At 48.5% G+C, this 14026-nt stretch overlaps 1 protein-coding gene across 3 annotated transcripts in view; it reads left to right on the forward strand.

Moving 5' to 3' along the window:
* SHROOM3 (shroom family member 3) overlaps positions 1-12815 on the forward strand; it is a 239384-nt gene extending 226569 nt beyond the window's left edge. For 2 of the 3 annotated variants that reach the window (XM_084625321.1, XM_084625323.1), the window contains 4 exons: positions 128-619; positions 1949-2099; positions 8631-8903; positions 9823-12815. In XM_084625321.1, coding sequence (XP_084481447.1) covers positions 128-619; positions 1949-2099; positions 8631-8903; positions 9823-10182 — 1276 coding nt within the window. In that variant the 3' untranslated portion in view covers positions 10183-12815. The remainder of the gene's footprint in view (positions 1-127; positions 620-1948; positions 2100-8630; positions 8904-9822) is intronic. The other variant, XM_084625322.1, reaches the window with a different exon arrangement.
* The last annotated feature ends 1211 nt before the right edge of the window (positions 12816-14026 follow it).

Consider the following 14026-nt stretch of genomic DNA (forward strand, 5'->3'; position numbering starts at 1 on the left):
AGACCAGAGAACGTGTAGTGGAAAGGGAAATGTGATCTACTATTCACCTCTCTTGCTTGTGCCGTACCTTCACTCTCCAAAAGGAGTCCTTCACCCCATGTTTGTCATAGAATTTTTCTGTCCACAGCAGCTTTGGCAGGTTTCCCAGGAGTCTGGTTGACAGGGGAAAGCCGGGGTTGAGCTCCAACAGCAGAGAAACCAGCTGGGCCGCTTCACCACCTGTTGGGAACACTGAGTCACTGCACCAGTCACCTGCTGCTCAAGAGGAGTGGCCGAACTCTGAGAAGCAGAATGCAGAGCAACTTGGAGGCAACCTGAAAGAGCCAGAGGCCCAGGGGAAGGATTCGGAAAATGGTGGCCTCAGCCCCGGGACTCAGGGCACAGCTATTCAAGTGAAGAAGAAGACCCCAGAGGATATTAAGTCAGAGGCCCTAGCCAAGGAGATCGTCCATAGGGATAAGTCTCTAGCAGATATCCTGGATCCAGACTCCAGAATGAAGACAACCATGGACTTAATGGAAGGGATCTTTCCCAATGGAACCAGCTTGCTGAAAGATAGCAACATGAAAAGGAAGATGATGCAAAAGAAAGCCAGCAGGACGGTGCCTGAGGATGACAGGTGAGCCCGGTTCATTTCAGGGTTTAGCTGATATATAAGAAGTGCTCTTAGCCTGCTCGCTTGTATGGAAGAGTGCAGGCTGAATTCCTCCTGCCAGTGAGGCTGGAGCACTAGTTTGCTTTCAGTCCCCATACACTGGGATTAGCAAATCATTCTGTAAAAGGGATTCCTACAGTCTTGGCTGTGCATAGCCATTGACTTCGGGACCTTCTCTCTAAGCTCCAGGACACTAAGACCAGTAGAGAATATGGTGCTGAGTTTGGCATAGACACATGGGGAGGGAGAGGTGGCTTCACTCCACCCCCTTGTTGGCTAATCTCTGCAATGACGTTTCTCGTGTTTTTGGAAACTGAGATCCATGCTACGCCTCCAAACCAGGGAGAAAGGGCCTAATTCTGATCTCACACACGGGTAACCAGGAGTAACTCCATTGAACCCAATGGAGTTACCTCCATGTAAAAGTGGTGGGAGAACAGAATCGGGACCAAATCATTGGGAAGGCAGATAGATAGTTTATGAGAGGCAATATTTTTTGGGGGGGAGCCTGGGGGAATCGCTTATGAAAAATACTACTGTGTGCTGCAAAATTTACCCAAAACTTTGAAGAATGCCTAACGTAAGACAGGTTTCAGAGGAGCAGCCGTGTTAGTCTGTATTCGCAAAAAGAAAAGGAGGACTTGTGGCACCTTAGAGACTCACCCATTTATTTGAGCATGAGCTTTCGTGAGCTACAGCTCACTTCATTAGTATGCATCCGAGGAAGTGAGCTGTAGCTCACGAAAGCTCATGCTCAAATAAATTGGTTAGTCTCTAAGGTGCCACAAGTCCTCCTTTTCTTTTAACATTAGACAAAGAGTCCTGTGGCACCTTATAGACAAGTCTATAAGGTGCCACAGGACTCTTTGCCGCTTTTACAGATCCAGACTAATGTGGCTACCCCCTCTGATACTTCGAGTAAGACAGAGGGCCAAATACAACAGCTGGAGAAGCCCTGCTGTAATAAATTATAACTGGATTATGCTGGATAAGATATTCAATTAAATTGACTTCAGTGGCGCTATACCAGTTTAGACTAGCTGAGGATCCGGCCCCAGTGTTTAGACAAGTTGTTAGCAGACAACCAAACATCAGTGCGATTGTGCTGGCTTTCCCAGTGTGGAAGGATTTGAAAATAGGCTGACATGCACCATCTACTGGTGGGAAGTGGCAGTCTCCTTTACAGACCCTATTAATAGACTATCCTAGCTGATACCCTGACATTTCTCTATTCCCTTATCTAAACTAAAGCCCTCTCTGCATCTGTTGTGCGTCTTTTTCACTGTGGTATAGAAGAGAAGAAAAGGAAGTTGCTGTAACTTTGGTCACCTGCACTGCTTACTATAACATGTCGGCCCCCAAAGCAGAGCTGCTGAATAAAATCAGAGACTTGCCAAAAGATGTGGACAAGGAAGAGGAACAGCTGGACATCAATGAGAAGAAGGTAAATTCACAGCGTGGGTTTCTGTTGGTCTGCGTGTGCTGCTGCGGGGAGAGAGAGCTGGGGGGGAGGGGTCCTCTTTCCCTGCCGTAGCCCCTCAGCACCCTTCTGCACCCCAAACTCCTCATCCCCAGCCCCACCCCAGAGCCCACACCCCCAGCCAACCTCACCCTCTGCACCCAACCCTCTGCCCCAGCCCTGATCCCCTGTTCCCTGGCCCCACTCCAGGGGTCATATTCAGCAGTGCGATCAGGCCCAGCCATGGTCAGGGCGGCCCTAGCTGCGGCCGGAGTGGTTTGGACCCAGGCTCAGCCACGATCAGGCCCCTGCTGGGGTGGCACAGCCAGAACGGTCTGGAACCCAGCCGCTGCCAGATCGGGCCCAGCCGCAGCTGTATCAGGCCCAGCCGCAGCCGGGGCGACCCAGCCCAGCCCCGGGCTTGGCCAGGCAGCGCAGACCCAGCTGCAACCAGGGTGGCGCAGCCAGAGTGGCTTGGACCCAGCCGGGGAGTGGCCCTCCCCCAGCCAGGACCTGCTGGGGCCGGGGGAGGGGAGCCTATCCTGCAGGCCCCAGAGCTGCCACGGCAGGGAGAGGCACCTCTCCCTCCAGCCCAGGTGCTGCTGCGGGGAGAGAGAGTTGGGGGGAGTCCTCTTTCCCCACCGTAGCCCCTCAGCACCCTCCTGCACCCCAAACTTCTCATCCCCAGCCCCACCCCAGAGCCCACCCCCCCAGCCAACCTCACCCTCTGCACCCAACCCTCTGCCCCAGCCCTGATCCCCTGTTCCCTGGCCCCACTCCAGGGCCCACATCCACAGCCGGAGCCCTCACCCCCTGCACCCAGCCCTCTGCTCCAGCCCTGAGCCCGCTCCCACACTCCGAACCCCTCGGCCCCACCCCCACCACATGAATTTTGTTTTGTGCACCAGTATGAAGTCACACATTACTTCCATATTGGTGCATATAACAAAATTAATTCCGCACATGGAAGAAATTAGAGGGAACACTGGTTCCAACTTGTGTGAATTTTGGCTTTCCTAGTGTCAGCTTGAGGTTCACCCCAGTTGTTCTAGGTGCCATACGGTCTTTATTACAAGAGAGTCCCTGCCCCAAAGAGCTTACAGAAGGTGGGAGAGGAAACAGAAAGGTAGTGACTTGCCCAACCAAGGTCACAGCTCAGGTCAGTGGCAGAGGCAGGAACAGAACCCAGGTCCTGTGATGCCCAGCCCAGTGCCTTGGGCTCTCTCTTGCTCCATTCTGTTGCTGAGGCTCTTGATGTCAGTTCCTAGAACTCAGTTCTGGCAGGGCTGGTGGCAGGGCTCCTAGGTTGCCAGGGGAATTCTCACTTTTGTGACCCACTGAAGATGGACACTGCAAAGCTCGCAAATCCCTGGAGGCAGGTTGTTGCTGGAGAGAACCCACACATATTTCTATGTTCTTTTCCCCCCAAGTCAAAAACAAATCACTGCTGTAACTTGACAGCACACTGTGTCTCACTGGACAGGATAACATAACAGTATTTTTATTCCTTCAGTATGATAGGTTAGTTTGAACAGGCTGAAATATACAAAGAGTTGCACAAGTACCCTGTGTTGTAAACACGTGTATATACTTTGCGCACTGAGCTCACACGTTGCTTGATCTAGTGTCTAGGACACTGGACTGGGAATCTGGCAACCTGGGTCTTAGTCCCAGTGTGGCAACTGGCCTGTTGTGTGAGCTTGGCTGAATCCCTTCACCACTCAATGCTGGTTTCCCTTCTGTGTCTGCTCCCAGCCATTGTCTGTCTTGTCTATTGTGATTGTAAACTCCTTGGGCCAGGGTCTGTCTCTTATTATGTGTATGTACAAGGCCTAGATAGAAGGGGAACCCAATCTCATTTGGGCCATCTTGGTGCACCCGGAATGCAAATAATTAAAGATAGAATTGGGAAGCTCCATTTCATAGGACATTTAAAATAAACTTCAGCAATGTGCTAGAAAATGTTTTGTAGGGAGCAATCCAACCCTGGCAGTGGAATATAGCTAAGGTAACAGGCCTTGTCTCGTTTCTATGATTCTGCAGAGATGCAGGATAATAACTGCATACTGAATAAATGATTTGACAACGCGCAAGTGATCACAAACATTTAGCTTGTGCCTTCTGCCCCACTTAACACCTGGTTTAAATAACTAGCCTAGTCCACAGTTTGTAGTGCACTTCACTTTAAATCTACTAGTTACAGCCAGTCCAAGATTTGCAGCATTGGATTAATCCTTTGAGTGCTGTTGAACATAGCTAACGCCCATCCGCCCGTATCAACAAAAAGACAAGAAGGATAAGGGGTTGAGCTAATGATTCAGATGCATGTAGTGAAGGATTGACAAGCCAGCAAGTAGGTGCAAGCCTGCCAGAAGGGGACAAGTCCCAAGAATCAAAGGTTACATTTGCGTGGGAAAACAGAAATGGATCTGAGTGATTAGCGAGATTGCTTTGGCATGTTTGCTGGGTGTCTGTGTGAAGTAACATTTGCATAGGTATTATGAGGGGAGGCAGCTACTCCAAGAGGTCATTTGGGTAAAGCAAGCACATTTCCATTGTAAATATGCAAAGGACTGTGTGAGCTGGCATTTGGAAGGGCAGGAGAGTCACTGATTAATGAATACAAAGCAAGTGCTTTCAGGTCCACTTCAGACTCCTAGGCATTCCAGGACAAAGCTCTGATTAAAAGGTATGTTTGCTCCCTGCCTCCACCCCCACCACCTGACACTGTCCTGGTACAAGGGGCTCAAGGACAGGGACTATACACAGACAACATTCTGAATGACCGGTCACGGTTCTCCGGCAAAACTTGCAGATCACCAGTGAGTAGCACCAATGCAGCGCGCTCTGGGCCTCATCCAAAGCTCGTGGAAGTCACTGGAAATGCTCCCATTGGGCTTTAGACCAGGCCCTTTGAGTGGCTCTGTGGCATTTTCCCATTTGCCACTGTAATAATTCAGCTGCCTTCTTTGCTCCTTTGGCTACCGACGCCCTTGCCCCCAGTTTCCCAGGCCCATGAATTCTAGCTGGGTCACTACAATAGCACCTGGCAAAAGACAAGGGACCTCGGTTCTGTTCTCCCGGACGCCGGTGTGAATCCGGAGTGCAGCCCCTGCAGCCACTGGAGCTACCCAGGAGCAAGTGAGCCGAGGCTCAGGACAAACGCTTCGGCACAGGGAGGTTCTGCCACCCAGCCCAGTTTCAGAGGATGAGCCTGTATTCAGCTGATGATGTCCTGCGTTCCAGCCACACAGCTGAGGGTTTCACATTGCCCAATAGCGAGGGCCCATCTGTAGCATTCAGTAGAAACATATTCTTTCCTACTGAGGAGCAAACTGGGCCTGCAGTCAGAAGTATTAGTGCCAGGAGGTGCTGTTTGGTGTTTGCTTGGCTGTTGTGTGTATGGGGGGGGGGGTCGGAGTAGCAAAGGATTCTTGATCACATGTAGTGAGACCAGTGTGGTCCTCTTATGTGTTTAGAATGACTGGATCCTCAGCTACAGCCAAGGAGCACAAAGATGCTCTTTTCACTCCCACGATCCTGGGGCTGCTCTGTGCCTCTTGGCTCTCTAGCATGGATTGCAACAGCCTGAAGGCTGCTCTAAACTACATCAACTGCCAAAGGCAACAAGGGGTCGTTAGGGCAGGGGTTCCCAAACTGTGGGCTGCAGCCTAAAGGTGGGCCACGACACAGTCCCGGGTGGTCAGCCATTACTGGAGTTTGGGAGGGGCATGGGGAATGTTGCCCCCACCAAATTGTATTTGTTGGCGGAGTGCTGCTGGAGATGGCCTGTGCCTAGGGCTGGGAGAGGGCAAAGCAGTGCTGCCAGATGGAGGGCAAGGAGAAGGCGGTGGCTCCCAGGGTGGCTGGAGGAGGCTGGAAGGTTCACGGCTGTTTCTGCTCTGAGTTGCCGCACCCCAGGATCAATGAGTGTCAGGCTCTCTGGAGTATTGGTCCCATGGCTCCCCCAGGTACCGGGACTCGGTGGTGCTACTCGGTTTCCACCTGGACAATGCCATGATGGGGACCGTCAAGGAAACAGCTGGGCCTCTTCCTGGCAGCGGCAGCCCTCAAGTCCTTTCCTCATTCCCAGGCAGGGGGTGTCTGTGAGGCACCCCAAGGTGCTGGGTGTTTGACTGAGGCCAGGCTGCAGGTGACAAGCTCAGGGCACTCAGCAGGCTGCTGATGCTGGGGGTGTTGGCAGGGGCTGGCTGTGGCACCTGCCTGGCCCCTTCGCCTTGCACTGGCCCTGGTTCCTGCTGAGGTGAGGGGCAGCTCACGCCCGGTGATGCCCCTCTCCCTGACGGACTCATGTTAATAGTGGGCTGCAGTGCCCATTGCAGCTGCACCAGTGGGACTCGGGAAAAAAATTGGGAACCCTGCACTAGGGCATAGGAATTCCCAAGCCACGCCCCTTTTCCATGGCCACACTCCCTGCACTGGCTGCAACAGAGGTTGGTGTAGGAGCAGCTATGGTGGCTCCAGTAATCCCCCTGAGGATCTGCCTGCACAGGGAAGGCTGAATTCACTGAGATTAGAGCCGCTTTGCAAGGGGAGAGCATTGCAAAGAGACCAAAGCACAACCCAGGATCAGAGCCATTCTTATGATGTGTTTGTATTCCAGTAGTTCTGAGGTCCCAGTCACAGCTGGGCCCCATTGGACTGCACAAACACATGGGAAGATACAGTCCCTACCCTGATGAGCTTACAGTGTAATGCTAATGAATCAGGAGCTGAGGCTATAATTTCTCTTCCCCCTTCCAAAAAACATTGTGCATTAGTACCCAACAGCCAGTCATCTTCCCCTTGGGGATTCCCAGCTATAAAATGAAATGACTTAGCTGTGCCCCATCACTGTGAACCTGGGCAGCTGAAATCTATGGTTAAGAGTATTTGTTCACATTTCACTGACCCTCGGCCCTGCCACAGAAATGCTAATGGACTCCGCAATCAGAAAACTAACTGCTGGTGACAGCTCTAGACTCCCAACAGATCTGTGAATCATGCAGCCATCTGGTGGTAACCGGCTAAACGATACTGTATTCTTTAGATAGAGGGAAGCTTGCTTTGAAAACTACCTCTAATGGGCATCTCCTTGCTTTAAAAGACCACTTCCAAGCATCCCCAGAGTTTCCACTACAGTTTGTTTGACTGTAGTGAAAGATCCACTTTATTTGAAGCACAGAGTCTGCCTACATGAAACTACCGGCACTTCTGATAGAAAGAGGGTTGTTCCTTGAAACGTTTCAATACCCCAGGGACTTACTCTTTGGAATGAGACCTCATATTGTACCCTGTAGCCTCTGTGTGCAATGCATATTCAACTAGCGATAATGATATATTATTACTCCATAGGAAGCTGAAAGCAAAAGCAGAACACATGGTGTTCCAACCGCTCCTGATGCACACTCTGCTGGGGCTAACTGCTCAGTGAAAGCAGAACCGTAGCAGTACCAGCCTCATACCAGGGAATACATGTACTTATTGCTTTCCTCCAAACCCTAATCGGAATCAGGCACTCCAGGACATGCACAGCATGGCTGCCCTTCAGGGTGATTTTCCCACTGGCTGTGCAACAGCTGCAGGGGTTTTCACAAAATGAGCTTTGACTCTCCTTAGCTGGTAAAGCTACATGCTGGTTTGTTTCTCTTTGCTGAGGGCCACTTCAGCCCAGGCAGTGGGTTCTGCCAAGGGAGAAATGCCACGGCTCTGGCTGAAGCTGAAATTGAAAGTGGCACTTGCACCTGATGCTGAGGTTTCTACGTACTTCAGAGCCCCAAGCTTCAAGCACTTTATAGTACAGTCTAAGAGGACAAAAATAGGAGGGAAAAACATGACAAGTTTTTTTTCTCTTTTCCCTCAAGGCTTTTTGAGCCAGCATGCACTATGCAGCTAACAACTTCCAGCCCTGGCATTTGTTACACCGTAACAACCCTGGCCAGAGTCTTGGTTAATTAGTCACGTTTGCTCCCTTTTTTTCAATCAATTTTTAAAATAATGTTTATTTGAACAAAGGACAGTGCAAAAAGTAACATGCAAACAAGAATCCTGAAGGTGTAGGAGTGTGATATAGGCCCAGATTTTTAAAGGTACTTAAGTGCCTAACTCCCATTGATTTCAATATATACAGTCTTATAAAGCACTCTTCATCCGGAGATCTCAAAGCGCTTTACAAAGGAAGGGAAGTTTCAATATTCCCTTTCAGGTATATCAAGTGGTGCATCAAGGCGTGGCACCAAAAATCTTGCCCAATCATTACAAAAGCAGGTTACGATTTGGGCTACTAGGCAAGTAAAGCGGTACCCTAATATCATTTGGCCAACAGCTCAAACCTTCTCCCATTGAGTTTCACTGTCTCCTCCATTTCCTCTTCTCTCTCCAGCTCATCCCGCTGTGATCATTGTCAGCATTTGCTGAATTTTCATTCTAATGGGACCAGGGCCATGTTTTCATATGGTCACACAGACAGCACAGCATACCCTATAAAGACTAGTAATAATATTTCCCTCCTACCAGGCTGAGCTCATCACGAGTTTGTCCCACAAACTGGAGATCTTGCAGGAAGCTAAGGAGAGCCTGCTAGAAGACATCAAGATGAATAATGCCCTGGGAGAGGAGGTGGAGGTGTTGATCAGCGAGTTATGCAAGCCCAACGAGTTTGACAAATACAAGATGTTCATAGGCGACCTGGATAAAGTGGTGAACCTCTTGCTCTCCCTCTCAGGGCGTCTGGCCCGGGTGGAGAACGTTTTGAGCAGCCTAGGTGAAGATGTGAATACTGAAGAGTGGGTATGTCTCTTTTTGTAAACTTTAGAATGTTGGTGATTTTCAGAGCGCTGAACAAATGGGTGATTAGAAGAACACACACATATAGGCTGGGACTTTCAAACGGGCTTCAAGGAATTAGGTGCGTCAACGGGAACCGGGCCTCTAAGTCTCTTAGGAACCTTTGAAACTCCCAGCCATATATAGGATTGTAGCCTCCAAAGTGGAGCCAACAGTTGAGCCTGTTCCCTGGGTATAAAAAACACGATTCTGGCCCCACGAATCTTGGCTGATATTTTGTACAAATGACTCTCGCCCTGTGCATCTTGGCAATGTAAAAAAAGCATTTGTTTTGACTGGTCTTACCATCAGCTGTGCAAGCAGAACTGCAGACGAAGCAGCACATAGCTGGACAAATGGTGGTCTCTTGGCTCCAGCTAACCATGTTTTAGCCCTTTGTGGCCAGACCATGCTCGGGGGGCAAAAGCATGGCAGAAACCATGGCTCAATCGTGTTTTGTTAACAATTTCTAACCCCGTCTGCACCATGTTGACCATGCTGTATGAAGTATTGGTCCTAGGATATTGGAGACACAAGGTGGGTGACATAATATCTTTTATTGGACCGACTTCTATTGGTGAGAGAAACAAGAAGAGCTCTGTGTAAACTCAAAAGCTCATCTCTCTCACCAACAGAAGATGGTCCAATAAAAGATATGACCTCACCCACCATGTTGACCAAACATCTTCAGAGTATGACTGAGTAGGATTCATGTTTGAGCCTCATTGAAATGTTATTCCCCTTCTCCATGTGTGTGACCATGAAAGAGGGAAGCATAGTCCCCAGGCCATCACTGCCAGAGGAGGGAAAGGCTGTCTGTGGGGAGGGGAAGAGGTTGTGGGATTAGCACTGTGATGTTAATTCCCTGTCTCTGATGTGGCAGAGCTCTCTCAATGAGAAGAGGAAGCTGCTGGCTGGCCAGCATGAGGATGCCCGGGAGCTGAAGGAGAACCTGGACCGGCGAGAACGTGTGGTCTTGGACATCTTGGGCAACTACCTCTCGGAGGAGCAGCTCCAGGAGTACCAGCACTTTGTGAAGATGAAGTCCACACTTCTCATCGAGCAGCGGGAGCTGGACGACAAGATTAAATTGGGTCAGGAACAGCTCAAGTGCCTGACGGAAAGCCTCCCTACAGACTTCATCCCCACGGACACAACAGCAGCAGCGGCCCCAGCCACAGCAGCCACAACCCCCCCGGGGGTCAGCAGTAGTTTACCTACACCATCGGCCTCTTCACTTTAACCTTTCCCGGACAAGCCTCGGGTACAGCTCTTCTGCTTGAGTTTATTTAATCGGCATACTTTTTGGAGAGCTCTCAACAATTACAGTGGAGCGATGGGTTTAAAAAGAGAATCCAAGGAAGGAAAAAACCAGTAATAAAGTCTTTGTTTTTCTCTCCCTATGCCATCGCCCCGAGAGCTCACTATGAAAACTTAATCCAGCCTGGCTCACACTAGAGGGAGGTGAAAGATTTCTCTGGCTACAAGGTATGAGAAGGAGGCACTTATTTTTGAATGGGCCAGCTCATCATGAACAAAGATGTCATCTTTGGTAACATGGCATGGTTGCCTCTGCTTCCCCCACCCCCACCCCAACACCTCAATCAGAGTGAGGCACTATTGTTAAATAATGAAGGATCTGAAAGAATGAAGCCTTAAAAATAAAACCAACCCACAATGCTCCTGAACATTATTGATATTTATATTTTTTTAAAAACAAGACTGAATGTGTAAGTTGTTGTACGTATACTAGTTGCTTACTTGAGTCTTGGCTCTGTATGTAGAAAATGCATTTAATTTTGTATTTTGTGAAAACTTAACAAGAAGAGGAATCTCCAAAGATAGTCGCACCCTAGAATGGAGCATCTTTTCCAGGGGCTTTTTACATAATAAAGGGCAGCCAGAAAAAGCTTCAACCCGTTTCAACATTTCCTGAATGCGCAGTAAGCACCCTTGCAAAGGAGACTTTGCCCAGCAAAGTATAATCTACCCTCTTCTGGATCCCGTGGCTTGATACATCCAGAGTTTAAACAAGCACTTGTGTGAACCAAGCAACTCAGGAGTCAAAGTTAGGGTGAAGCAAAAAGATTCCCTTCTGGTTCTGGATTCACAGATGATTTAAGACAGTACAAAGGCAAGATCTGTGCTAAAAGCAACCTGAAGGTTGTTAGTTTGATTTGGGAGAGGGTCTTTAAAGGGCATTACATATAGGTTGCTTTTTCTAAAGGGGATGATGTACACACCAGCATTTCTTTTAAAAACTGTAATACCTCGTTTATCTGGACCCATCTTATCTGAAATCCCCGAACGGCTAACAGTGGGTTACATGCCCCAGCATGAATAGCTTGCAATTAAGTCTTCTGCCTACCCCAAAAGCTCATTTGTCCTAGTTAGATAAATGGGGCTTCTGCTGTAGGGTTAGTGAGTCATTTCTCAGTCAGTCTAACCTGGGACAACCAAATTTGCCCAACTGAACATCACTTAGGCAACTTACCCAGAGCTCCAGGGCTGCAGGTACTTTGCATTAAGAAAAGCAGATTGGAAATGGCCTCCTTTTTAAGACAGTGGGTGTTATCTCACTTATGGAGCATTGAATTCTTGGACCTCTAGTTCTCCAAGGCTTTGCACATGTCTCCCGAGGAGTCTTTCCACCACCACCGCCCTCCGCATTAAAGATGAGGGAGTCCATGGACTGCATTGTAGAAAGCCATGGGCTACATTTGACTCACAAGACACAGTTTGGTCACTCTGGTCTAACCTCGTAGAAATTTTATGTTGCTGCTGCTGTTTAAGCTGTTCCTGTCTTGTGTGTGTTTGTTCATCCCATCATACTGCAAGAGGGCCTCACATACCAGTGCCCCCAAAGGCTCTGACTTGCATGGTTTGTAAGACCTTCATGCAATTAATTTATGTTTCAACAGTAAATGGTGAAAATGAGAGTGTGCACTGTTTATACTGCTGTTTTTAAGGACCTTTTTCTTGAAGCAAGTGCTCCCTGCAGGCTTCAAATGTATTGCTACCTTGGGAAGCATGGCAGAGCTAGAGCATCCTACTACCTTGCTGCCATATGAAATTTCAGCCCTCACATACCCTGAAGGTGATCTGCCCTGTGTGTTACAGGATGTCTCTGGAGGAACAAAGCAATTGCATGTCACTACGGCATGCAGAATTTTTTTTGAAAGGAAGAAACTAGGGATAGTCCAAACAGAGCCAAAAGGACCATTTTAGCTGCTTCTTGACTTGAACATGGTTCTGCCCCACAAAGTGTTTCGTAAGGCCCCTCAAGCCAGAGGGCACCTCCCTTTAAAGGTCCCCTAGCGCTAGATAGGTCTGTCACTTTACTCAGTGTCGATTTGCACCAGCTGAGGATCTGGCCCTCTAGCTCATACTCCCCTCAGTCCACATGCTCAGCTTCTGGGGAAGTCAGTTGTCACTGTGTGTATTTACTGGGGTTAGTATATAAGTCGTTTAGAGGTTAACCTCCAATCACACGAGCAACTGTCATTGAGGCAAATGATCATTTACATTTATACAGCGGAAAGTAAATTACTGTCCATATTGGAATTATAAGCATATATCAAGGAAAAAATGGATCCTTTTATTGTTACTAAACTCTGAGCAACTAGTACTGTCTGTACATTCATGTGGATGCTGTATTTTGGGTACCCATTCCTGGCAATCTTCCTGAAGGAAGTTCCACCATCCCTTTGTCCTGTGTTTCATTGCGATGAGTTAAGGTTCGGGTTTCAGGAAGGAATTTTGCACGACCTTATATAAACATTCTTCTGCTAATTCTCTGGGGTTTCCTGAGTCATCAGATTGGGGAAAGAACATTTTGCCATGTACCTGGAGAAAATTAAACATTTGTCAGTCTCAGTGAGTTTGCTTCTAAGTGCCTTTAGCTGGAGAGGAAACCTATTTATTGCCTCATTTCCCATGATGCATTCCTGTTCCCTTAATTAGAAGTAGCATAAAGTTAATTGTATAGAGAAGAACGTACATGGAACAGCAGTGCACGGTGCAGAGGCTCACTATAACTGTTTGCACGTTGCAATGCATTGAAACAAATCAGAACATTCGGCTTTCAGCCATGGGTGTAGCTACCGTGACGTGGCTGCAGTGGTGCAAACCCCTAATTTAGACACACCGAACATGTCTCACATGGGGGTAGCTTACCCAGGATGCACATCACTGTGTATCGCGGACTGCCCATCTAGACTTGGGGTTTGAACAGACGCAGCTGCAGTGACGCACCTCAACCAGTGGCTAAAAACTAGAGACAGTTAAGAAATTTTCATCCAAAGCAGCTGAGTAACTTTAGGACCCTATGCCCCATTGATTGTCAATGGCAGTTCAGCTCCTAAAGTCACCTTGGTACTTTTTGAAAATGTTACTTTTGATGGGGGAAATAATTCCCTGACCAGCTCTCTTTTGATTTGGTATATCTCTGAATAGAGTTTCAGCAGCTGTCAGTTCACCAGCAGAGGGTGGGCTGTATTTACTAACTGTTTAGAATGCTCTTTCACAAGGGTCAATATGCACACAGCCTTGAGCAGTCTCTCTCTGTTTGCTAGACCCGTGAGTAACAAGCAAACATGTAAAGATCTGGCCAAATAGTTGTGTTTGAAACAGCGTAGAGTGTGTTTTCTGGGAGCAACGGCAGCAGGACCTTCCAGGATGGGATGTTCATGACCTGTGTGTTGTGATGGACATGGTTTGGTTTTGTTTCTTGGGATGACTTGTCACAAGTGGGAGATGGGAGGAGCCCAGGAGTGGGGCAATTTTGCTTTTCTTTCTTTCCTCTGGGCAAGTCTGCTGAAGCCAAAAGTTCAGGTGGTGACACGCAGACAGATCTTCTCCCTGCTCAGAAGAGATTCACCATGTTTTGTTTCACAAGGCTGGATTCCATTCAAAACTTAAGTCAACCACGTGAAAACTTAATTGACAGCTTTGGGCTAGGACTAAATAAGGTATTTTAATGTGCAGTTTGAAAGCAGCATCCCTGTTTGGGATCCAAACGCTCACTCTGTTCTCCTCCCTTTGCACAGCTGAATAGTGACCGATTTACAGGAAAGGTACAGGTGCTC

Source organism: Lepidochelys olivacea (genome assembly GCF_965140295.1).
Source record: "Lepidochelys olivacea isolate rLepOli2 genome assembly, chromosome: 4".
NCBI classification, from domain to species: Eukaryota; Metazoa; Chordata; order Testudines; family Cheloniidae; genus Lepidochelys; species Lepidochelys olivacea.